Below are 26,057 nucleotides of genomic sequence, written 5' to 3' on the forward strand. Positions count from 1 at the left end.
TAAATGTACATTCATAACTCGCATATGTTTGAAGATGATTTGATTATTTTAGATTATTAAGATGAGTGGTAACTAGTTTCTTCTAGTTATGCTCCTCTCATGGTTTATGGTTCTGTAATTAAGTTTCCATGTTTCTGTTGTTGTATTTTACTGTATGACACTCACTCTAACCCTAACATTCATCTGAGCATTTGTTGTTTCTCTTTGTCCTCAGTCTGTGTGGATGCAGTATTACAGAGAAACAGTGTCTCATCCTGACTCAATCACTGTGTTTAAACCCATCACACCTGAGAGAGCTGGACTTCAGTGGGAATCAAATAGAAAACAAAGGAGTGAATCACTTATGTGAAGTACTGAAGAATCCACGCTGTGAACTGGAGAGATTGAGGTCAGTAATGTTCACATACAAGAATCAAAATGCTTAAAATCACTTCTACATAAAACAGTTTAACCAAATCACTTTCACACAATATCTCATGAAGAGCCTGAGTTAACTTTATTTTAATGGAAAATAATTTTCTCTAGTGATGTGTTTTGTGATCTGATGAAAGCAGGGTCTTGAATAGACACCCAGCAAGTACCAAGCTCAGGCCACTATGGCGGGTGATGATTTCATAATCAATTAGCTTTATATGTGCACTGTGGCACAAGGACCCTCCGTCAGTCAGTAACTTCACAGTTTTGAAAAATGTATAAGTATGATAAGATGATTTCAGCCACAGAGTAAATAACTGTATGGCCAAATTGCCTAGAACACATGCATCCAACCAAACAGTTTAAGTAAAGTAAGGAGTGCATAAAAATTGATAATAATGTGTAATTTAATTAGCTGATATTAGTAATTAAATATTAGAATACCAGATGTGAAGCATGTGTGAAACATTTTCCAAACAGCTTCTTTATTCTGCAGCACTTTATCTTCTTGAAGAATGCTGGGCTGAATAGACACCAATTAAACGATAGTCTTGAATATTTAGTGTAGCTTTGATGAGCAAATCAAGCAACTGTGAATTTTCCCGTCAGATTTGATATTGATGTAAAATTCATGTATGTGAATTTCTCTGCCACTGGATGTCTCTCATCACATGGATTCCTATTGAGATGACTGATTTTTTTCCTGCAAAATTTAGCTGAAGGAAAGGCAAACATGAAAGTAAAAATTTCTGTCTGTGTGTCTGTTTGTCTCTTTCTAGTCTAAATGACTGTGGCATCACAGATGTGTCTTCTTTAGCTCAGTCTTTGACAAACACAAAAGCACTGAAGTTTTTAAAAGAGCTTGATCTGAGTAAAAATAACATCGGATCCTCCAAGCAGCAGCTCATTGACCTGATACAAGACTCAAGCTGTAACCTGAGGTGAGTAAACATCCTTTTGTTGCAACAGGTGCACAAGGGCTGGCATGTTATCTTAGCATAACGTAAAAACACAATAATTTATCACATTAATATCATGTTTTTGTTCAATATAATGTCAGTCGAATGTTTAAAATAACTCCCTTCTGTGATCTGATGTGGCATCTTATTACAGAATGATGTGAAAAGTACATTTATTTATAGTATTCTATAAAGTAATAAAGTCTATACTGTCTATTCCTGTGTCCTCATAAACCAAATGGCATAAAAAACATACTGTGTTTGTGTGTTTGTTTGTTTTTTGAAATCCAAAAAAATGCAGTAAATTTTCTGTGGTTTAGGGGTATGGTTAGTGTAGGGGAGAGAATATACAGTTTTTACAGAATAAAAACAATTATGCCAATAGAACCTTCCCATAAAACATGGAATCCCAATGTGTGTGTGTGTGTGTGTGTGTGTGTGTGTGTGTGTGTGTGTGTGTGTGTGTGTGTGTGTGTGTGTGTGTGTGTGTGAATGACCGTGTTCATCAGCCACCACAGAAGACCATTTTTGACCTAGGAAAAACCCTGAAATATTGTTTAGAAATGTTTGCTTAGGAGAATGTGTGTGTGCCAAATGATGTAAAATCAGTAACTAATCTGTTTACAGAAATTTAATGTTAGTTACAGTCTATTACACTTTGTACTGTAATCGAAATATAATAATTAATTTGCAACTTGTTCCACTCAACACTGATTATTTTCTCTTCTAATTCCTCCTCACAGCCTAGAGAAAGAAGGCTGGATTAGCTGGAACACTGCTGCAAACGTGTTCAGTGGCATTGGTGGTTGGTTTACTTGGTCTAAACCCCAGGAGGAACCTGTGAAATCAACAGCACAAGAAAAGCCACCATCAGATGAAAGATCCTCAGAAGGTTCTTGCTATAATACTCTAATAAATCAATACAGTGTGTGTATGACGGTAATTTTAGCAAGATGCTGCTAAAAAGCAATTCATAAATAGTAACAATGCAAAACCCACAGCTATTATGAATTCAAGCTGTTTATACCTGTATTGTACAATACATTAAAACAGCTTCAAATAGCTTTAACAAATGTACAGTTTATTATACTTGCTCTTGTTCATTAATAGAAACATACACACACAATGTGAGTAATGTTGAATGGTTATTGTCAATTTAGTGTTCATACAAGATATTTTGCTTTTTTACAGGTAAATTAGAGGAGGGAAAAAAGCAGGAGTCTCCAGTATAAGACCTTCTTCATAATGATGTTGGGATTAAACTCATCCATAATGAAGAAATTAAAACATTGCTAACTGTAATTGTCCAATTTAGCAATTAAATATATTAAATGATATAAACAGTCTAAAATTAAAATTACATTGTGTGATACATAGGCAAAGATTTAAATCAGTCCTATCTATGTCATATGTATTGTATATATCATTATTATTTTACTTTGATATGTTTTACAATTATATTCTTCTTACATGATATATACAGAATATTTATTTTTATTTTTATTTATTTTTATTATTATTTTTTTTTATTTGAATGAAACTGTCTCAATGCATAAATATGTCTCTGTACATAAGACAACAAAGCTTTGACTGACATACAGATAAAGCCTGTTATCCCACACCAGCCCAGACTAAGATTTAATACTGACAGCATTCATGTACCCATAATTCACCGCATTTTAAGTTGTATCTTTCGCATTCACTAGTCTAGATATTCTGTCCAGTGCTTTTTGTTCAGCAATTATAATTTTCTCAATTGCCATTGTATTTTATTTTTTTATGTGTTAACATATTGTGTAAATATACAAGTAAAAACTTGATTATTTTATTTACTTTAAAAAGTTCATTAGTTCAGTACCCTTCATTTTAGTGTAACTGATATTAAGATGCAACAGCAGCTACAGAGAGATTCTGCAGTTTCTCAAGCTCACCACTAGAGGACAACACAATATCATGTGAAGAATAAGCAAACGATTTTATCATGTCACCTGCCCAAAACTGTAAAAACAGTGCTGTACAGCTATTATTTGTCTTCCTTTATAAAATATGATTTAAAATTTTCGCTGAAAGATACATTTTTATATTAGTGACCATGCTGTCGATCTTGTTGTCAGTTGTTTTGTTGCATTGTTAAAAAAAAAAAAAAAAATCACAAAAACAAATTTCTCAAGATTTTGCCTAGATTTGATGTCTTTCTTGCTGAGATTTTGCTTGTTGTGAAATCTCTTAAACTCATTGATAATAATAAGAATAAGTTTTTTAAGACATGGTGATATTATTCATACTGATTGAGGTGTTAATGTTTTTGTTTGTTTGTTTTTATTTTATTTTTTTTATTATTGTATTTCAATGCAGTGCTTTTTTCTGCAATTAAAAAAAAAAAAAAAAACACACTTCTGTACAGCTCTGTGTGTGATTGCTTTTCCTGCTGTGATCCATTATTCCACTCTGTACTCCACTATATTTCCTGATCATCACTGCTGAGACTTTCCCAGCTACAATGAGTATGAATGAATTGTAATTATTAGTATGAATTACAACTATTATACAGGAATCACTTATTATGCAGGTGAATTAGATACCTTACATTTAATCTACCAACATTTGATTTGTTCATAAGACCAGGAGGCCAGAGGTCAGTATATAATAATTAAATAGTATACTGTATAATAAGCCAATTATACACACATCCAGCAGCTAATGTAAATATTTCCTCACATTAACAAATTGCTGGTAAGTTGTTTCATTCACACTCTTCCATTCATTTGAATTTCAAATCAAACGTGAATTCTGTAAGGTCACATTCAGAAACCTTGAACTTAAAATAAGATTCAAAATTAGGCTATTAGAAGACTTTTAAAACCTCTGCAGAAATCAGCAGTTAGCCTTCTTCGTGGCTTGTAGTCTAGCATTACTGATGCCCTATATGGAAGCTTGTTTCCGCCACTAAATAAAAAAAAAAATTAAAAAGGTTATTGCAACTTTTTATCTCGCAATTCTGAGAAAAAAAAAGAATAATAAGGTGAGCAAATAATAATAAACTTGCAATTCTGACTTCTCACAATTGCTTGTTTATATCACAATTCTGACTGTATATTATGCAATTCTGACAATATCACTCGACTTCAACTCACATTTCTGACTTTATAACTCGCAATTGAGTTTACATCTTGCAATTCTGAGGAAAAAAGGCAGAATTGTGAGACATAAGCTCGCAACTGTGAGGAAAAAAAGTCATAAACATCTTCAAGACATTTTCTAAACATTTATTTGACATCTGACAGGAAACATCTTTTAGACGTATTGCAGTTGAGCAAACACTCTAAAACAATACATCTTCCAGATGTAAACGCATATCAAATAGACATCTCCGAGATGTACGTGTGCTATGGGGTAAATGCAAAAGCATTGAAATATAATTTTTCCTCCCATCTAATCCCCATATGATGATTCAAATAATATAAAAATAGCATTTCTCACAATAAGAGACGAATAAAACATCCATAGTACAAACAGAAATAACATCAGTTTTTGTAGTGAACATTTACCAACAAGTATTAAAGAAATGCTCTACTTTCCTTTATGAAAGACAGTAAATGAACTAATTGTGACACATTTTGTATGGGGAAGTACAGCTAAGATTTGTAGACCAAGGATTTCAATCAATCAAAGAAAATTTTACTTCAAGAGCAGAAGTCAGCTCAACTCTTTTAAAGAGATTACATCTGCAAACACACAACTCTTCCTCAAGGTGAAGTTTCTTCCAACAAGTCTGTCTTTTCCCAGAAGAGACACAAAAAGACTTTAACGCAATTAGAAGTTTAAACAATATTTTTATTTCTTCTTTTTCATTATTCTTAGTAAATTTGAATCTGTCTTATGTTATAAGCTTATTGGAATGTGTTTATGTGCAAGAAGGAACTTATATAATTTCTAGAGTCAAAAACTACTCAAACCATACACACACTTTATTCTACATTATTTTAATCACTCACTACTATTACTCCATAAAAAGAAATGTAAATATAAATGGAACAAAATACAATAATCATAATAAAGCATAATGATTTGATTAATATTGTGAAGCAATATCTTATACAAGCATAAAGATTTAGATATTGTTCATTTGGGAGGAGATCCATCTTTGAGTTGATCTGAATCTCACACGAGAAACTGTCAGTCTTAAAAATGAACTCGATGTTTCATTGTCTTGTTGCATATTTTTTATAGAAGTTGCAGATTTAATTGCTCAATGTTTTATTGGCTCATGTTTGGTGAGGACACAATATTGCATTTGAATGTGCTGGATCTGACGATGAATACTGTGATTTCATTTGGTTTCTGTATGACTGAGTTAAGAAGATAACCTTCCCATCAGTGATACGGCTTCTCTCAAGTGTGGATTCTCTCATGTTTTTTCAGAGATTCTGACCGACTGAATCTCATGTTACACTGTAAACACTTGCAACGTTTTTCTTCACTGTGAATAAACTGTGGTGCAGTTTCAACTCAAAAGTTTTCCCACAATCAAAGCACATTTGATCTTTCACACTGCTGTGGCTTTTGGTGTCATTTTAAAGTACCTAAAATTCTTTCCACACAAAGAACACGAGTCTTCTCTTTTGTTTGAACTTTCAGGTGGTCCTGCAGTGCATCTGTCCTAAAAAAATATTTTACCGCAGCGATAACAGTAAAACGGTCTTTCTCCAGAATGAGAACGGAGATGTAATTTAAAACTGCATGTCTTTCTGAAACTCTTTCCACACTGATCACATGTGGACACCTTCTCTCCAGTGCAGATTGTCATGTGTTCCTTAAGGTGTCCTATTGTTCTAAAACTCTTTCCACATTGATCACATTCTGTAGGGTAAACTCAATGTTTTCCAACTTGTTTTGGAGCAGTCAGTCCCTCCTTTCAAAATCTATTGAACACAGTGCAGGCAGAAATTTAATTTATCTGCTGCACAAACTGTTTTGAAGTCACAATTAGTTATTGAAGTGATGGTCCATAAAAAAAAAAAAATGGTTGATGTCATGCTCTGTGGGAAATTACTGCACTTTAATATGGAGGTTTCAGAACTATGGACAGTGAAAAATTCACATTATATTGATCAAAGATTTTATTTTAACCACTAGATGACAATTATTAATAATAATAAGTTAGGTTAAAGATTGTTTGGGCTGCTTTCACCAGCCATTGAAAGGTGTTGAAAGATGAACAAAACAGGACAGTAAGTGTCAACTGAGGTGACATTTATCAAATAATAATTAGCCTATAGCATGTTCATTACAGAATGATCGTCTTCCACAGTATTTTTCCATATTGAATCCAATATATATACATCTGAACATCTCTGCTTCCATTGATCTAAGATTTTTCATAGCATAGTGTAAAATATAGGCCTATATATGTGTGTGTGTGTGTGTGTGTGTGTGTATATATATATATATATATATATATATATATATATATATATATATACAGTGGGTAAGGAAAGTATTCAGACCCCCTTCAATTTTTCACTCTTTGTTATATTGCAGCCATTTGCTAAAATCATTTAAGTTCATTTTTTTCCTCATTAATGTACACACAGCACCCCATATTGACAGAAAAACACAGAATTGTTGACATTTTTGCAGATTTATTAAAAAAGAAAAACTGAAATATCACATGGTCCTAAGTATTCAGACCCTTTGCTGTGACACTCATATATTTAACTCAGGTGCTGTCCATTTCTTCTGATCATCCTTGAGATGGTTCTACACCTTCATTTGAGTCTGTGTTTGATTATACTGACTGGACTTGATTAGGAAAGCCACACACCTGTCTATATAAGACCTTACAGCTCACAGTGCATGTTAGAGCAAATGAGAATCATGAGGTCAAAGGAACTGCCTGAAGAGCTCAGAGACAGAATTGTGGCAAGGCACACTTGACATTTGACTTGACATTTGATATTCAACAGTGTTTTGATCTGCCTGCATTGACACTATGCTTTTAAGAGCTGCTGTGCAGCCAAATAATGTACCAGTTATCAATTTAAAGCTGCTTTGACACAATCTACATTGTAAAAAGCGCTATATAAATAAAGGTGACTTGACTTGACAGATCTGGCCAAGGTTACAAAAAAATTTCTGCTGCACTTAAGGTTCCTAAGAGCACAGTGGCCTCCATAATCCTTAAATGGAAGACGTTTGGGACGACCAGAACCCTTCCTAGAGCTGGCCGTCCGGCCAAACTGAGCTATCGGGGGAGAAAAGCCTTGGTGAGAGAGGTAAAGAAGAACACAAAGATCACTGTGGCTGAGCTCCAGAGATACAGTCGGGAGATAGGAGAAAGTTGTAGAAAGTCAACCATCACTGCAGCCCTCCACCAGTCGGGGCTTTATGGCAGAGTGGCCCGACGGAAGCCTCTCCTCAGTGCAAGACACATGAAAGCCCGCATGGAGGACGCCAAGATGGTAAGAAATAAGATTCTCTGGTCTGATGGGACCAAGATAGAACTTTTTGGCCTTAATTCTAAGTGGTATGTGTGGAGAAAACCAGGCACTGCTCATCACCTGTCCAATACAGTCCCAACAGTGAAGCATGGTGGTGGCAGCATCATGCTGTGGGGGTGTTTTTCAGCTGCAGGGACAGGACGACTGGTTGCAATCGAGGGAAAGATGAATGCGGCCAAGTACAGGGATATCCTGGATGAAAACCTTCTCCAGAGTGCTCAGGACCTCAGACTGGGCCGAAGGTTTACCTTCCAACAAGACAATGACCCTAAGCACACAGCTAAAATAACGAAGGAGTGGCTTCACAACAACTCCGTGACTGTTCTTGAATGGCCCAGCCAGAGCCCTGACTTAAACCCAATTGAGCATCTCTGGAGAGACCTAAAAATGGCTGTCCACCAACGTTTACCATCCAACCTGACAGAACTGGAGAGGATCTGCAAGGAGGAATGGCAGAGGATCCCCAAATCCAGGTGTGAAAAACTTGTTGCATCTTTCCCAAAAAGACTCATGGCTGTATTAGATCAAAAGGGTGCTTCTACTAAATACTGAGCAAAGGGTCTGAATACTTAGGACCATGTGATATTTCAGTTTTTCTTTTTTAATAAATCTGCAAAAATGTCAACAATTCTGTGTTTTTCTGTCAATATGGGGTGCTGTGTGTACATTAATGAGGAAAAAAAAATGAACTTAAATAATTTTAGCAAATGGCTGCAATATAACAAAGAGTGAAAAATTTAAGGGGGTCTGAATACTTTCCTTACCCACTTTATGTGTGTGTATATATATATATATATATATACACACGTTTTACACGTTGCTATGAAACGTTTTAGAAGCAGATATATACAGCTCACAAACGTCCTTACCATGATGTCGTAAAAGAATCATGAACTTGAAGACGGTCCCTCAAAGATCGTTGACATCACAGCATTCATTCAGCATCCAGCATTTGTCACAGAGAACAACGCTTTTATCCGCTCTTGAAAAACGTCTGCTTCTGCAAAAAAGGTGTTGTAGCTTATTGTCATAATGGCCAGTAGCCTATTTATAATTAACCAAAATTATCCTTTTTACATTTACAAAGTTATTGAACGCGGAAGTCCGAATGATCGAATGTGAAACCAACTTTACCGCATTCATTTTACGGGCTGTTTACACCAGTTCACTTCATGCGTTTTTACTGATCAGATAGTTATCTGATTTATCAAAACGATTCCATTTATACTTGACCACCTAAATGTGTCTCCGCAAAACGGATATAGGAAATCTGATCTTCAGTTCCCACTCTGTATGCAGATTTAATGGAGTTCACATCACCGAAAGCAACAAATATGAGCTGCTTTTTATTGATCATCAGCTAATTTCAAAATCAAAGACCGCAAAAGGAGAGCGAGCGGCATCAGCACTGGTAAGATAATTTAGTCTCATTACTTTTAATGAAGATGATTGTGTGTTGACCGTCTACGTCTTACTTTCACTTTCATTTTTGCGGCAGTTTGAGAGTCAGCTTGTTGAAGAGAGACTCAGTTACTCCTCTGCGGTGATGCAGTAGCGCTGTCATATCTGGCTATAACGTTATATAGCCTATAACACACTCTCACACGTTTATTTTTTTTTATGCATTTTTGGGAGGAGTAAAATTTGCATACGTGGTTTCAACATCCAGATGCATTTTATACTTGTTCAGTTTTGACTGGAATGCGTCTCAGACCACCTTCTAAAGTGGTTTAAGCGATCGGATTAAATCCGTCTCGAATGCGTTTCGGAGGGCATTTACACCTGGGTTCTCATTTATAACTGTTGCGTACACACAAAACATGCCCTGAAAAAGGCGTACGCCACTTCCACTTCCTTCCTATTTATAAAAACAAACCTGACGGGAAAATTTGCGCACCTGCACGCAAACTCTGACCCATGCGTATAGGCCTACAAACTCTTTTACTAGAGAGAGAAAAGTAATGAAGTAAACAGAACGATTTTAAACTCTGTTTTAATTTTGATATACACATTTACATTAATATTCCACTTTGATTAATGGCGATTAAATTGCATTACAGAATTTAAACAAAAATTAAGTTATATGAATTTAGTGTGCTACTTTTGATCACTTTTCCTGTGACACGCTAATAACATCGAGGAGTGATAGGTGCACAGTAATTCCTGTTTAAACTAAACTGCAGATCTCATGTTATGACAAAATATCAGTGATGCACACTTACTTCAATATTATGGGAGACACTGCTGGATTCAATGGTCGAACGGTCCGTTGTCCCGTTTAAGTTCAATGATAATCTTACTGTACAGCTGGATCTGTTGATGTCGTGTGAAGGCATCTTCAAACAATTATAAAAAAATACCACTGCATTGGAAGGATACAACTCGAAGAAAAAGGTAAGATTTGCACTATACCTTTTTAAAATGCTTTATCAGTGATGCACCGAGTCAGACAACTGTATTTACACTTCAATAAATAAGTAGGTCTATCAGTTTTCACTAAAATTAGCCTATAAACATCCTAAAAGATATGTTCACCTTATCAGCAAAACTGCATATATTTGATATGATTTGAATTAAAACAATTAAAATAATATTTGAAGTGGAAATTAATGAATCGACTCTATTCTAAAAACTTCATATGAGAAGTATTTTATAGCTACAATTTTGTTTTTATGGATATTTTGATATATTTATTCTAAAACATAACAAGGATATTGGATGATTTTTAGCAATGTAATGTGTATGGCACAAATGGCATTTATAGTCTGTATCTAATATTTTCCAATGTCTTGTACCTTTGACGGTGTTAACCATGGAGTCACTTGATGGGAATATGCATGGAAATAATATATGCAGATGAGGTTATGCATAGTAAAACTAGGCATTGTATAAGCTCCATATATGGTGATTTCAGGGAGGAGACAGGGTGGAGATGCATCTATGCACAATCTTCCACTGACTGGGATTTAAAGGGATTTTTGCGCAGGTTCTGGCGTACACATGGTTTTATAGATCTGAAAACTTTTGTGCGTACGTATACATTTAGGATGAAATCTACGGAAAGATTTATAAATGAGGCCCCAGGTGTTTTTGCGATCGGATTGCTATTCGATCAGAGAAAATGCATGAAGTGATCAGGGGCCTCATTTACGCACAGATTTGATCTTAGAGTGTGCGTACACATAAATCCACACAAGCATTGGCATGGATTTATGCATACTTCGCACACTTTAAGATCAAATCTGTGCACATGCGCACTTCATAAATGAGGCCCCAGGTATAAACAGGCTCTTAGAGTATGTCACATTTACTGATGCGTTATTTGTGGGATCATTTTAAATTAACAAAATAAATTGTGAAATAATGTTCAAATTAAAAAGAACTTATACCAGAAGGTCAAAAAAATGTAAAATCTGTAATATTATCTACAACTACATATGAGTTCTGTTTTTTCTCAGTGTTTTAGCACATTATTTAATGACTGCATGGTAATGTACACACACACACACACACACACACACACACACACACACATAGAGAGAGAGAGAGAGAGAGTCATGTGTTGTGAGTAATGATCTGATGTGATTATCACACCATTTGGTAACAGTACATAGCAATATATTTGTAGCATGATGTATTTTTATATTGCTTGTTTGTTAACTTAAAATTTGTCATTTGTTCTTAATTTTTATCATCATTTCTCTTTCTGAACTATCATGATATTCATCTCAGTGACTCATTGTCATGTCCAGGTCATGATGAGCATCTGATTGTCTTCAGCGAGATCTTTGCCAGTGCTGATCTGTTTTCAGTGGCAGTTTAGCTGCAATGATGTCGAAGAAGCAAGGAAAGGACTGTCTCTCTAAGATGAGTCTCTCAAAGAAACAGAGGTAAGACTGCAGCTGTTTTCACACAATCATTTTAAACACTAATGAAATTTACTTTTTAAGTGAAGAACAAAACCTTTTCAACAAGGAGCATTTTCTCTCACCTTTGCCGTGTTAAGTACTGTGCAAATCTATGTAAAACTATGTAACCAGTGAGGTTCATTCTCGTGTGTAACATTTTTGAAGAGGTACACATCAGGCTACACACAGCCTATGCCGTAGCTACTGCGTACACTCGACGCAGAAGTATAAATCTGCCAGTTTGTGTTAAACTGGACTTAAACTATGCAAACAATTTGCATGTGAAACCTCTTTAAATGAGACTGAAGTATCTCTTGTAATAGTGTTTTCTCTCTATTTTTTTGTCATTAGTGTAAGATCAGGCTCACATGTGTCCAGCTCTGTGTCTCTGAAGAGTGACCAGTCAAAAGGTGCGGTACCAAACTTCAGTGAGGAAAAACCATCGTCTGAAAGGTATTTCATGTGTTTTTTGTTTTTACTGCATTAGGTATTTTTTCCATTAAGATATGTGATAAAAAGTGATAAATAATAATAATTCATAGAACACAATGTCTGCTGTTTGCTTTATTGGTCTGGAGTTTCTTTCCAGTAATACTACTACACATTTAAATTCACTTGGAAAATAGATCTTGCAGTCTATGTTTTGCAATCTATGTCTTTTAATCTATCCGTAGTCACAGAAGCACAAATGCACATTTGACTACACAGCATTTGCAAGATTAAACATAAAATTTTTTCAAATGAGCCCAAAGAACCTTCTGTAGCACAGTGTTTTTTTTCTTTTTCTCTCACTGTTCTTTGTGTCATTAGTGTAAGATCAGGCTCACACGTGTCCAGCTCTGTGTCTGTGAAGAGTGACTGTTCAAAAGGTGCGGTACCAAACTTCAGTGAGGAAAAACCATCGTCCAACAAAAGGTATTCCATGTGTTTCTTATTGTTGGACATATAGACAGTTAGAAAATAAATAAACATTTATATTAAAATATTTCAGCAAATATTCGCTTCAATTAAATGTTTGATTAATTCTCAAAAAGACAATTTGCAAATGGCAGTGCTTTAAAAACCTAAAGGGAGCACAAAAACTATTTGATATGAATAACAATTATATATATATTTTTATTTTCTGTTTAATTTTGGTTGTGACATACCTGTTGTCAATGCAAAATTCATTTTTATTCACCAGCTTCTGTGTTCTTTGCTTATAGGACAGAAAATATTACATTAAGAAATTTAGTTTTTACTTAAACTTATACTTAAATAGATCCTGCACATCATTCATTTTTTAATACTCGTAATTTCTGTAATATTTTGTCTGAAAATGCAGCATTTAATTTTGTTGGCTAACAGGCTTCAATTAGATTCAGATTTCCAGACTCACAGGAAACACAAGAATTTCAAGGACAATCTCCTGTGGATCTTCCAGGTAGTAAAACACATTTTCATAAATGTCTATAATTATAACAGCCAAATAGGTTGCTGAACAATGTTTACAAAAAAATACCTAATAGAATTTTGTTTTTTTATTTTAAAAAATGGAAGCTAATTAACATGTTTCTCTCTTAACTTGTTTCTTTCACATTTTGTATGTTTTTTTGTTCGATCTCTATTTATTTTATTTTTGCTTTGTGTGAAGGATCTTGAGAGCAAAATAATCACATTTCTAAAGAATGAGTTGGAAAAGTTCAAGAAAATTTTACAAAAAGAGAACACACAAAACTTTGTGAAGGACTTTAATAAGAACAGATGCAGTATCAAAGAAGCAGCTCTTGATCTCACACTCCACTACCTGAGAGAGATGAAACAAGATGAAGCTGCTGATACTTTAGAAGGTAAGAGACTCATGACCATCTGTCAGATTGTCACTTATAAATGTAGACTGAAACTATCTATAAAACCATACATTTGTTACATATCCTCATGTTTCTGTGACCTAGTTTCCCCATTCTGTTCATTAGATTCACCTGTGTCTAATTATCTCATCACCTTGTTAAGTTCCCTTTGTTTGCTTCCTGTATTTAAGCCCTGTGTTCACCCTCATTCCTCGTCCGTTCTCGTCCTTGTATGGTTGTGTTATTCCTATGTGTTATCATTAAAGCCTGTATTCATCTACTCTCCTTCGTTTCGCCTGGTGTTTGAGACCATCTGTGACAAAATTGGGACTAAAACTATATTTTTGTTCCTTTGTTTAGATGAGCTGGTCTTCATTCATCAGCTAAAATGTAACATAAAGAAAAAGTATCAATGTGTGTTTGAAGGAATTGCAAAGCAAGGTGACTCCACACTTCTGAATAACATCTACACAGATCTCTATATCACTCAGGGTGGCAGTGAACAGGTCAATAATGAACATGAGGTCAGACAGATTGAAGTTGCTTCCAGGTGTCATCAATCAAAAGAGATTCCGATTGAATGCAAAAATATGTTTGATGCACCTGAACAAGACAAGGAGATCAGAACTTTACTGACGAAAGGCGTTGCTGGAATCGGAAAAACCATCTCTGTGCAAAAGTTTGTTCTGGATTGGGCTGAAGGAAAAGAAAATCAAGATATCAGCTTCATATTTCCTCTTCCATTCAGAGAGATGAACTTAAAAGAGAAAGAAAAAATAAGTTTGATGGATCTTATAACTCAGTTTTTCACAGAGACAAAAGGACTGAACCTTACAAGAAGGAATAATTTCAAAGTACTGTTCATCCTTGATGGATTGGACGAATGTCGTTTTCCTCTGAAGTTTGATGGTAATGAGACATGGCGTGACGTATCATCACCAGCCTCTCTGGATGTTCTCTTAACGAACCTCATCAGGGGAAATCTGCTTCCTTCTGCTCTCATCTGGATCACCACCAGACCAGCAGCTGCCTGTAAGATTCCTCCAGACTGTATAGACCGCGTGACAGAGGTCAGAGGGTTCAATGATGCACAAAAGGAGGAGTACTTCAGAAAAAGGTTCACAGATGAGAAAATGGCCAAAGAAATCATTGATCATGTTAAAAAATCAAAGAGTCTCTTTATCATGTGCCACATCCCAGTCTTCTGCTGGATTTCAGCCACTGTTCTCCAGAACATTCTGGAGGAGAAAAGAAATAATGATGTGAAAAACAATCAGGCTGATGACACCTCTGAAACACTGCAGGAATCAAATACTGAAGACACTCCCAAGACTCTGACACAAATGTACACACACTTTCTCCGCTTTCAGATCCAGCAGAGTCGGCGAAAGTATGATGGAGAATACACACCCGATGTTTCCTGGGATAAAGAAGCCATTCTTTCACTGGGTAAACTGGCATTTCATCAGCTGGACAGAAACAACCTGATCTTCTATGACACAGACCTGGAAGCCTGTGGTATTGACATCTATAAAGCATCAGTGTACTCAGGCATGTGTACCCAGATCTTTAAGGAGGAAACAGGGATCACTCTTGGTACCATGTACTGCTTTGTTCACTTGAGCATTCAAGAGTTTATTGCAGCCCTTTATGCACATCTGTTTCTAGACATTAACAAGAAAAATGTGTTTGTTCAAGAGTCTACAGAACAGGAAAACAAAAATGAAACCATGATTGATTTGCGCAAGATTGCAGTGGACAAGGCGCTCAAGAGTGACAATGGGCACCTGGACCTTTTCCTTCGCTTCCTCCTCGGTCTGTCACTCCAGTCCAATCGGCGACTCTTAAAAGGTCTGTTGACACAGCAAGATGGCAATGACCAGAGAAAAGAGGTAATAGTTCAGTACATCAAGCAGAAATTAGAAGATAATCTGTCTCCAGAGAGATCCATCAATCTGTTCTATTGTCTGAATGAACTGAATGACCAAACTCTGGTGAAAGAGATTCAGACCCACCTTAGCAAAGGAAGTCTCTCATCTGCTGATCTTTCACCTGCCCAGTGGTCTGCTGTGGCCTTTGTGTTATTGACATCAGAGGAGGAGCTGGAGGACTTTGAGCTTCAGAAATTCAAGAAATCAGACGAGTGTCTCATTAGATTATTAGCAGTCATCAAAGCCTGCAAAAGAGCTCTGTAAGTAATTTAATACACATATATAACATACATTTAATAACATTTAATATAAATATATAGAAAAATGAATTGTATGTGCTCCACCTAATACTGATTATTGTATTTTGAAATTTGATTTATTTCCCTTGTAGGCTAAATGATTGTAACCTAACAGACAGAAGCTGTTCAGCTCTGGCTACAGTTCTTGGATCAGAGACCAATCTGAAAGAGCTGAACATGAACAATAATAATCTGCAGGATTCAGGGGTGAAGCTGCTGTGCACTGGACTGGATAACTGTAAATTGAAAGTACTGAGGTAAGATTTGTAACAATATACAAAAAAAAAATATATATATATATATATTAGGGGTGTAACGATCACAAAATTCATTGTCAATACAATTTTTTTTATTTGGGGGTCAACGATACCCCCCTTATGCTGGGTTGCGTCAACAGACGATGATCATGTATTGACGATAGCCAGAGTATGTCGGCCATTACATTCTTCTAGTCTGTTATTATTACTATTAGGTTAGGCTACTTTTATTAATAAATTAATATTATAATAAATTTGCCCCGCAATAATTTCATAGCGCATCACCGCATAACTGACGTTCTGTGAGGATAATAAATGATTAGGGTATTAGCTCCTCTTTTAAAATGTTTTAAACATTTTTAGGTCTATTAACCTATACAATGAATTATAGGCCTATAATTAAAATTATTAACAGTCTATAATATTTCCTAACACTGCAGACATCAATGAAAATTAAGAGCAGCTTTACTTCAATCACCGACTTTAAAAAAAACAACCTGTTTAACACGAAATGCAATTGTTTTCATTTGTTTCACTATATTTATGGGCCACAAGAGAAATAATGGAATAAATTAAGACAGTTAGGCTATATAGCCTACCGTTGTCAGCATATTTTGCTGAAATTCGTCTCTTGTCGTCTCTGAGAGAAAATGCTTCGTTAATGGAGCGTCAGACAGCTCCGTCACTTTTTACTTTCACTTTGAATACTGACCGAGATTAAAGACTCTTGCACAAAGTTTGCACGTTGCTTCTTGTGTGATATCCATCAGCTCGCCTTCTTGGTTTAAAACGGAAAGATTTCCGATATTGCGACGTAACCCCTCCTGTAATAGGATTAGTCCAACGAATCGTTCGGTTTGTAATGCGTACCGAACCGAAAGTCTCGTACCGAACGGTTAAATACGAATACGTGTATCGTTACACCCCTAACACCCCTATTTAAATATATATATAGGGCGGCTTGACTTTAACACTAACTAACCTGCCAAATGCAGTGGATTTCAGCAGTGGCGTGTAAGTCAGTCCCACTAGCAACTTTGGCAGGTTTAATTTTATTGTAGTCTTCTCAAAAGGCATCTGAAATAATAAACTAATTTCAATGTGACACTATGACACTACACTTTACAGTGTTTCACATTATAACCAATCACACATGATTCTGTTGAGCTTATGAATGCATTGGCCAATCAGAGGCATTCAGATTAGTCATTGCTGAAACACTGGAGTTTTGCTCAGTGCACATGCTCACTGACTGAATTCTGCTCTCTCTTGAATTCTTTCATCATAAACAACAAACTTTAGATGTTCATATGATGCAAGTAAAAGATTCCTTTCACAGTGTAGACAGCTTCATTGATTATAACAGGATTTAAAGTCAGTGATAATTAGGGTTGGGAACCAAGTGTTTTTTGAAAAGTACTGGAACCGTGCAAAAAAGTTTCTGTTTAGAAAACGGTTCTGGTCTGATGGGTGGGTGAAGTGTGGGGAGTGTATCCTTTAATAGAGACATTTCACCTCATGAATATTATAGCAATGAATGAACTGAAAAGCCCTCACGCTACTCATATACGTCAGATATCAATGCAGAGAGAGAGAGAGAGAGAGAGAGAGAGAGAGAGATGCACAAAGCTACACGATTAATTTTTAAAAAAAGTTTATTATTCAGATATAAACGCTGATGTCTACGTTACCAATCAAAATAGAATAAATCACCTTTTGAAAGTAACTGGGTGCTTCAAATAACGACTATATCGGTTGCATTGTTACACCACTAGGTGGCATCAAATTACTGTTAAAATGTATCTATCACTGAATCATTCTTTTGGAAACAAGTGACGTCTTTACAAATCCAACTTACAAAAATATTCTGTTTCACCTGTCTGGATCGTACATTTGTGTTCAAGCATCTTATTTGTGTTTAATTTGTGGTAACCCTTTACAATAAGGTTCATTTTTTTAACATTAGTTAATGTATTAAGTAACATGAACTAACCATGAGCAATACATTTGTTACTGTGTTTATTAATCTTTTAACCTTAGTTAATAAAATACATCTGTTCATAGTTTGTTCATGTTACTTCACAGTGCATTAACTGATGTTAACAAATACAACACTTGATTTTAATAATGTATTAGTAAATGTTGAAACTGACATAAACAAAGATTAATAAATGCTGTAGAAATGCAGTTCATTATTAGTTCATGTTAATGTAGTTAACTAATTGTAAAGTGTTAGCAAATTTGTTGAGATTAGCAGTTTGTTAAACACATTTTACAAGTATAATAAGCACAAAAAAGGACTGATTTAGTTGAGTATTGTGCACTCTTTTCCCTTACTACTATTTTTTTATTGGTTGTTTAATCATTTTAATGGAACCGAAATCGGAACCGGAATCATTAGGCAGAATCGGAAAATTTCTTACAATTCCCAACCCTAGTGATAATGTTCTTTGATCATTTAAATGTTCTTGCTCACTTTCTGTGTGTAATTTATTCACTGTTTGAATAACTATGGAGCTGTGTTATAATTAGAAACTTACTTTTTTTAAATGAAATGATTAAACACAAATTCAGTTGTATTCAAAACATTTAATGACATGACAGCCATATCTGGTAATTGCCTAAAAAGATGGATTTATGATGTGCGTAGGCCCAGAGGCTGTTGACCTTGTTAGTGCTAGCTCGCACAGGCCCCAAAGTGGAAAAGCTGCTATTGATAGCAGACAACAGTACAAGCACTGGAGTACAACATTACAGGTGGTAGATTAGAACAGAGATACTCAATCTCACTGGTGAATCATAAGGATTCTTTTCTGGTAAGTAAAGGGTTTCCAGTTACGATAATGCCAGTTTTGTCCATGTTCAGATTCAGAAGGTTGGAGTTGAGCCATATTTTTACTATATTTTTCATATATTCACACAGGCAGATTTTTTTAAAGTGGATAGAGAAGGTTTACAGATAGTATACATTTAGATGTTATCTTTGTAGAAATGATAGTTAAAATCATGTTGATGTAGAATCTGACCCAGGGGTAGTATGTAGATGATGAATAATAATGGATCGAGAACTGATCCCTGATGCAGCTGAATGTTACATTTTTATTTGTGTTCTAGACTTTCAGACTGCAGTATCACAGAAGAAGGTTATAAAGCTCTGGCTTCAGCTCTGAGATCAAACCCTTCACACCTGATAGAGCTGGATCTCACAGGAAATGATCCTGGACAATCAGGAGTGAAGGAGCTTGATGATGTACTACAGGATCCAGGATGTCAACTCAAGACACTGAGGTGAGATGTGGTGAAATAATACATACAAATAATACAATGATAAGCAGCCAAATTATTTATAGAATTATTCATTAATACAATCTTTTGCAAAGAAAATTGAACATAAAGCATTTGACACTGTTTTCAATTGTGAATCAGATGCTATTTTTAATAAAGGTTTAGTTAAGAATTTAATTGAATCCTGCTTTATCTTCCCTTCTGCAGGTTTTTGAGTCCTCCTGCAGATGAAGCCTGTCAGTTTATGAACAAAGTTCTGGGTGAAAATCTTTTACTCCTCAGAGAGCTAAATCTGAGTGAACATAAACTAGAACCCTCAGGATTGAAGAAACTTGCTGCTGTACTGCCGGATAAACACTGTAAGCTCAACACACTGATGTAAGTTTTATTATCATTACAATACATTTTTTTCTTATAATAGTGAACTTGCTCTTTATTGTGTTATGTATATTTTGTAAGCCCAAAGCTGAATGCCATGTTCAGAAAGGAAATGCTGTGTACTAAGGAACCCCTAAAAGGAATAAATATGAGTTGGCAGGAAAAATATATTTTAATGCTTTCTCTAGCAATTATATAGTTGGGTAATTATACTGTATATATTTTGCGGGCATCAGGGAGCCACTGTTAATATGCGGGGTATTGAAATCGCTTTTAAATGTGCGCTCAAGTTTGACTTTCACTTTCAAGATTCACAATCACACATACTGTATAGTAGGGAGTGGCGGTACTTGATACACATTGTACAAGATTAGATATTTGTCAGTGGCGCTCAGGATCTACAAATACTTCACCATCGTCCTATCAGCCATCTCTCCTTACTCTCTTTATGTGGCAAGTGAAATCTGATGTAATGTAAAGTAACAGGCTACTGCTAGCAAGAAGCTAACCATATGTCCCTTTAGGGGCCCCATAGAATGCGTTTTTTTTTTTTTTAATCTTGTGTGCCTTTCCAAATACGGATTAAGGCTTCGGGCACACCCCTAGTCATCATGTCACCAGTAGTTGTCAACTCTTGGTAAATGTAAACTCATAACTATGTTTTCTCTTTTTTTTAGTCTGAATAACAGCAATATCACAGATGAAGATTGTCGTGTTCTGACTGAAGCTTTAAATTCAAACCCATCAAATCTGACAGAGCTGAATCTGAGTGGGACTGAACTGAGAGACTCAGGATTGAAGATCTTTTTTACGCTGTTCAAAAATGAGCAGTGTCAACTGCAAAAGCTGAAGTAAACTATTTAAAAAAAAATCTGTTAAAATGCAAATCTCACATTTGTGGATAAAAGTAGTTTTTACGAAATATATGAGTCTGTGTAATTGTATGCATCTATATACCATTTTTATTTTTTGCTTTGTTCTACAGGTTAAACTGCAGCAGTATTACAGCAGAAGGTTGTTCTGTTCTGGCGTCAGCATTTTGTTTAAACCTGAAAGAGCTGGAACTGAATAAAAATAAACTAGGAGACTCTGGAGTAACACAAATCTCCACTCTACTGGGAAATTCACAATGTACACTGAAGATACTCAGGTTTGAATTTGGTTAATTTAAACTTGGGCAGAAATCTTCTGTCAGTGATGTCACTTACAGAAATAAAAAGTGTTATATAAAAAAAATATTGACAGACACAAGGCTTTTTAAGTGCTGAGAATTATGAATATCATAATCCTGTAAAAGAAATGTTTTTATTGAATTAGTTAATCGTTAGACTTATAAGACTTTATTTCATTGTTTTTATTTCATTTTTCCTCTAGACTTTCAGACTGCAGTATCAGTGAAGAAGGTTATAAATCTCTGGCTTCAGCTCTGAGATCAAACCCTTCACACCTGATAGAGCTGGATCTCACAGGAAATGATCCTGGACAATCAGGAGTGAAGGAGCTTGATAATTTACTACAGGATCAGAATTGTCAACTCAAGACACTGAGGTGAGATGTGGTGAAATAATACATACAAATAATACAATGATAAGCAGCCAAATTATTTATAGAATTATTCATTAATACAATCTTTTGCAAAGAAAATTGAACATAAAGCATTTGACACTGTTTTCAATTGTGAATCAGATGCTATTTTTAATAAAGGTTTAGTTAAGAATTTAATTGAATCCTGCTTTATCTTCCCTTCTGCAGGTTTTTGAGTCCTCCTGCAGATGAAGCCTGTCAGTTTATGAACAAAGTTCTGGGTGAAAATCTTTTACTCCTCAGAGAGCTGAATCTGAGTGAACATAAACTAGAACCCTCAGGATTGAAGAAACTTGCTGCTGTACTGCCGGATAAACACTGTAAGCTCAACACACTGATGTAAGTTTTATTATCATTACAATACATTTTTTTCTTATAATAGTGAACTTGCTCTTTATTGTGTTATGTATATTTTGTAAGCCCAAAGCTGAATGCCATGTTCAGAAAGGAAATGCTGTGTACTAAGGAACCCCTAAAAGGAATAAATATGAGTTGGCAGGAAAAATATATTTTAATGCTTTCTCTAGCAATTATATAGTTGGGTAATTATACTGTATATATTTTGCGGGCATCAGGGAGCCACTGTTAATATGCGGGGTATTGAAATCGCTTTTAAATGCGCGCTCAAGTTTGACTTTCACTTTCAAGATTCACAATCACACATACTGTATAGTAGGGAGTGGCGGTACTTGATACACATTTTACAAGATTAGATATTTGTCAGTGGCGCTCAGGATCTACAAATACTTCACCATCGTCCTATCAGCCATCTCTCCTTACTCTCTTTATGTGGCAAGTGAAATCTGATGTAATGTAAAGTAACAGGCTACTGCTAGCAAGAAGCTAACCATATGTCCCTTTAGGGGCCCCATAGAATGCGTTTTTTTTTTTTTTAATCTTGTGTGCCTTTCCAAATACGGATTAAGGCTTCGGGCACACCCCTAGTCATCATGTCACCAGTAGTTGTCAACTCTTGGTAAATGTAAACTCATAACTATGTTTTCTCTTTTTTTTAGTCTGAATAACAGCAATATCACAGATGAAGATTGTCGTGTTCTGACTGAAGCTTTAAATTCAAACCCATCAAATCTGACAGAGCTGAATCTGAGTGGGACTGAACTGAGAGACTCAGGATTGAAGATCTTTTTTACGCTGTTCAAAAATGAGCAGTGTCAACTGCAAAAGCTGAAGTAAACTATTTAAAAAAAAATCTGTTAAAATGCAAATCTCACATTTGTGGATAAAAGTAGTTTTTACGAAATATATGAGCCTGTGTAATTGTATGCATCTATATACCATTTTTATTTTTTGCTTTGTTCTACAGGTTAAACTGCAGCAGTATTACAGCAGAAGGTTGTTCTGTTCTGGCGTCAGCATTTTGTTTAAACCTGAAAGAGCTGGAACTGAATAAAAATAAACTAGGAGACTCTGGAGTAACACAAATCTCCACTCTACTGGGAAATTCACAATGTACACTGAAGATACTCAGGTTTGAATTTGGTTAATTTAAACTTGGGCAGAAATCTTCTGTCAGTGATGTCACTTACAGAAATAAAAAGTGTTATATAAAAAAAATATTGACAGACACAAGGCTTTTTAAGTGCTGAGAATTATGAATATCATAATCCTGTAAAAGAAATGTTTTTATTGAATTAGTTAATCGTTAGACTTATAAGACTTTATTTCATTGTTTTTATTTCATTTTTCCTCTAGACTTTCAGACTGCAGTATCAGTGAAGAAGGTTATAAATCTCTGGCTTCAGCTCTGAGATCAAACCCTTCACACCTGATAGAGCTGGATCTCACAGGAAATGATCCTGGACAATCAGGAGTGAAGGAGCTTGATAATTTACTACAGGATCAGAATTGTCAACTCAAGACACTGAGGTGAGATGTGATGAAAAAACAAAACAAAATAATGTACAAATTAGGGCTGCATCCTAGTAGTCAATGAGAAGAGGCTTAGTTGACCAAAATTTTATTAGTCATTAAGTGGCAAAAAAAAAAAAACTCCACAGGAAGTGGCAAGTCACGCAGTCCACGACAGAGATTGTTAATGGCTGGTCCTTGTGGCAATTACAGTTGGGCAGGAAATCTAAATGCTCGCCTATCATTACCAGCCTCAAATATGTCTTATCACATGTAAGTAGTAGCAGCTTTACATGGCAGCTCACTCAAATTTTTACAGAAAAATTTGTGAAATTATTTGGTGCGTATTTAGAGGTAGACCGATATGGGTTTTTCTCTGGCCGATGCCGATATTTAGAAATCAGGGCAGCCGATGGCCGATATATGATGCCGCTTTTTTGGCCGATGTGTTTGTGGCATATTTTTGTAGGCCAACCCAGAAGTCAATAGGTTTTTTTCCATTGGCTTTTTGATTAAGTAATGTCTGTGACTATCAAAAGCTTATGATTCTTTATCGTAATAATCTTCACAAATGAAGAATTTTGAAGCGTAAATATAATCTGCAGAAGTCAATTGATAAATGTAGGCTGTAAACAAACTACACCATGGCCACACTACACGCATGACTTCAATTACACCATCAGAAAGCTTCCAACAACTAACAACTATAATAGTTTGCATGAGCATAATTAATGAGGCTGTGAAAGTGGACTAGTGAGTAGATGAGTTTATCTGTTCGGTTGATGATGGTTAATAGCTACTTGTTAGCAACTGCTTTTTACAAGACATGTAAAAGCTTTAAAAAAGAGGGTATTACTAATGTAATTTATATTGTAGAATAAAACATGAAGATATCTTGAGGTTGTGTTCACCACTGACATTGTTTCAAGCAATTAACCAAAAATCCTTTCATAAACCCATCGACAGGACAATGGAAATGGGAGTTCTAAAATGCTAACTCGTTTCTAGGTTTTGGCCTGCAAAAATGAGTCATCCCTACACCACTGTATTGGATGTGTGGAGGTATGCAAATAGTTATATGCAAATACATAGATAGACAGGCAGGTAGGACACCCTGTAATTTCATTCGGACCAAATGAAATTGGTCTGAACCATAGACTGTAAAAAAAGATGAATGACGCACCTTCACTCTCTTCCATTGTAGTAACTGAAGCCACCGGTTAGGGATGGGTGTATCGATTTGAAGTATCGATACTGACGTTGAGTATCGAAAGTATCGATACTCAAATAAAAATATCGATACTAAGGTGTTTTTTTTTTTACCAATTATTTTGTTTATTTAACAATAAATTGAATGCGTACAATATGCATTGAATTGGACAAATAACCTATGTTAGCGAATAATTGTGTTGTAGAACTATTTTCCTGCTCATCTGAACACACGCAAATGCTGCAAGTCAGAACCAATCAATCACAGAGAGCGTCCGCTCACTGCCGACACTACGTTCAAACAGGGCTGTGTTTAGTATCATAAGAAACCATTGATGCTTTTGGGAAACGCCGCCCAGAACAATGCTTATCAGTGGACAGAAAAATATAATATGTTTGAGTTATTTCACAGTAAACCAAATGAAATAGTAGCCTACATAGTTTGTTTAATTACATTTATTTAAATTGAACGTTAAAAGTTCATATTGATGTTCTATTCTGTAACTAATGTTGATACACTGTCAGAATACAAAGGTTGCATTTTATGGGTGCAACAGCCTGTCACTGGCAGTCCCTTCTGAAAATGAACCATTACTACAGTGAACATAGTTCATCTAGGCCTATAGTATTTGTAGATTTCCATGGTTACCACCACTACAAGTAAACACTTTAACCATATGTAAACAAAAATATAATCTAATAAGTTGCAATTAAGGCGTATTGAATGTTAAAATACCTTTCAAATATAATGTTAAATGGGTATCATTACCCATTTTACTCTTAAGTTCAATAATTTTAATTGTTTTAAAATTGTATAAGTTCAAATTAGAGGTATCGTATTGGTATCGGCAAGATCGGCCTTGAAAGTATCGGTATCATATCGAAAACAAAATAAGTGGTATCGCCCATCCCTACCGCCGGTGTGCCAATATGGCACTGACATCTTAAAACTGCGCATAGTGAACTTGGAGCCAGAGTCTGTGCAGTTGTGAGCGAAAAGTGGAGCCGCGATATTATGGTCCCACCCACGCTCTCACAGAATTGGTTAATACTGCAGATCAACTCATTGTGTTGATGTGAAATAAACAGTTCTTGAAATGTAGAAATTAAAGTTAAAGCTCCAATCTCCTCCCAAAGATCCAGAAAAAAAGTTTGTTGGTGCCTCAGTGACTACTTTGCAGTTGCTCAGAGAAGCTGTCAATCATGACGTCAAAACCCTCATTTTTATAGCATCAAATCACTAACTAAAACCAAACTTATTTAAAGAATGAACACTTGAACTAACATCAGTGTGATGGGGTCACGGTGAATGACATCAGGCTTGTTTGAGATGCATCGGCAAATGCAGTCCTATCGGCATATGACATCAAAGTACCGTGAGAGTGTTTTGGAGAGCATATGACTCATTATGCCTTTGAATCGCTCTTGCGGTAATTTGACGTCATATGCCAATCGGTCTGCGCAGCACCAGTGCATCTCGAACAAGCCTTTCAACAGACTCATGCCTTCTTAAGTTACTCATTAATCAAACAACAAAAGAGAAAAAAAAGTCTCACTGCTCTTGACAATTCCACTTTTGTAACTTTAATAAGAGTAAATATATATTTGATTTACAAAATGAAGACTATGCAGTGT

General features: G+C 35.5%; 1 protein-coding gene across 1 annotated transcript in view; it reads left to right on the forward strand.

Annotated features, from left to right (window-relative positions):
- LOC127499620 (uncharacterized) overlaps positions 1-26,057 on the forward strand; it is a 259,187-nt gene that overhangs the window by 142,655 nt on the left and 90,475 nt on the right. The window contains exons 85-93 of the mRNA XM_051870016.1: positions 19,212-19,385; positions 19,590-19,760; positions 20,438-20,611; positions 20,746-20,910; positions 21,135-21,308; positions 21,513-21,683; positions 22,361-22,534; positions 22,669-22,833; positions 23,058-23,231. Of these exons, the coding sequence (XP_051725976.1) occupies positions 19,212-19,385; positions 19,590-19,760; positions 20,438-20,611; positions 20,746-20,910; positions 21,135-21,308; positions 21,513-21,683; positions 22,361-22,534; positions 22,669-22,833; positions 23,058-23,231 (1,542 nt within the window). The remainder of the gene's footprint in view (positions 1-19,211; positions 19,386-19,589; positions 19,761-20,437; positions 20,612-20,745; positions 20,911-21,134; positions 21,309-21,512; positions 21,684-22,360; positions 22,535-22,668; positions 22,834-23,057; positions 23,232-26,057) is intronic.

Source organism: Ctenopharyngodon idella, chromosome 18 (genome assembly GCF_019924925.1).
Source record: "Ctenopharyngodon idella isolate HZGC_01 chromosome 18, HZGC01, whole genome shotgun sequence".
NCBI lineage: Eukaryota > Metazoa > Chordata > Actinopteri > Cypriniformes > Xenocyprididae > Ctenopharyngodon > Ctenopharyngodon idella.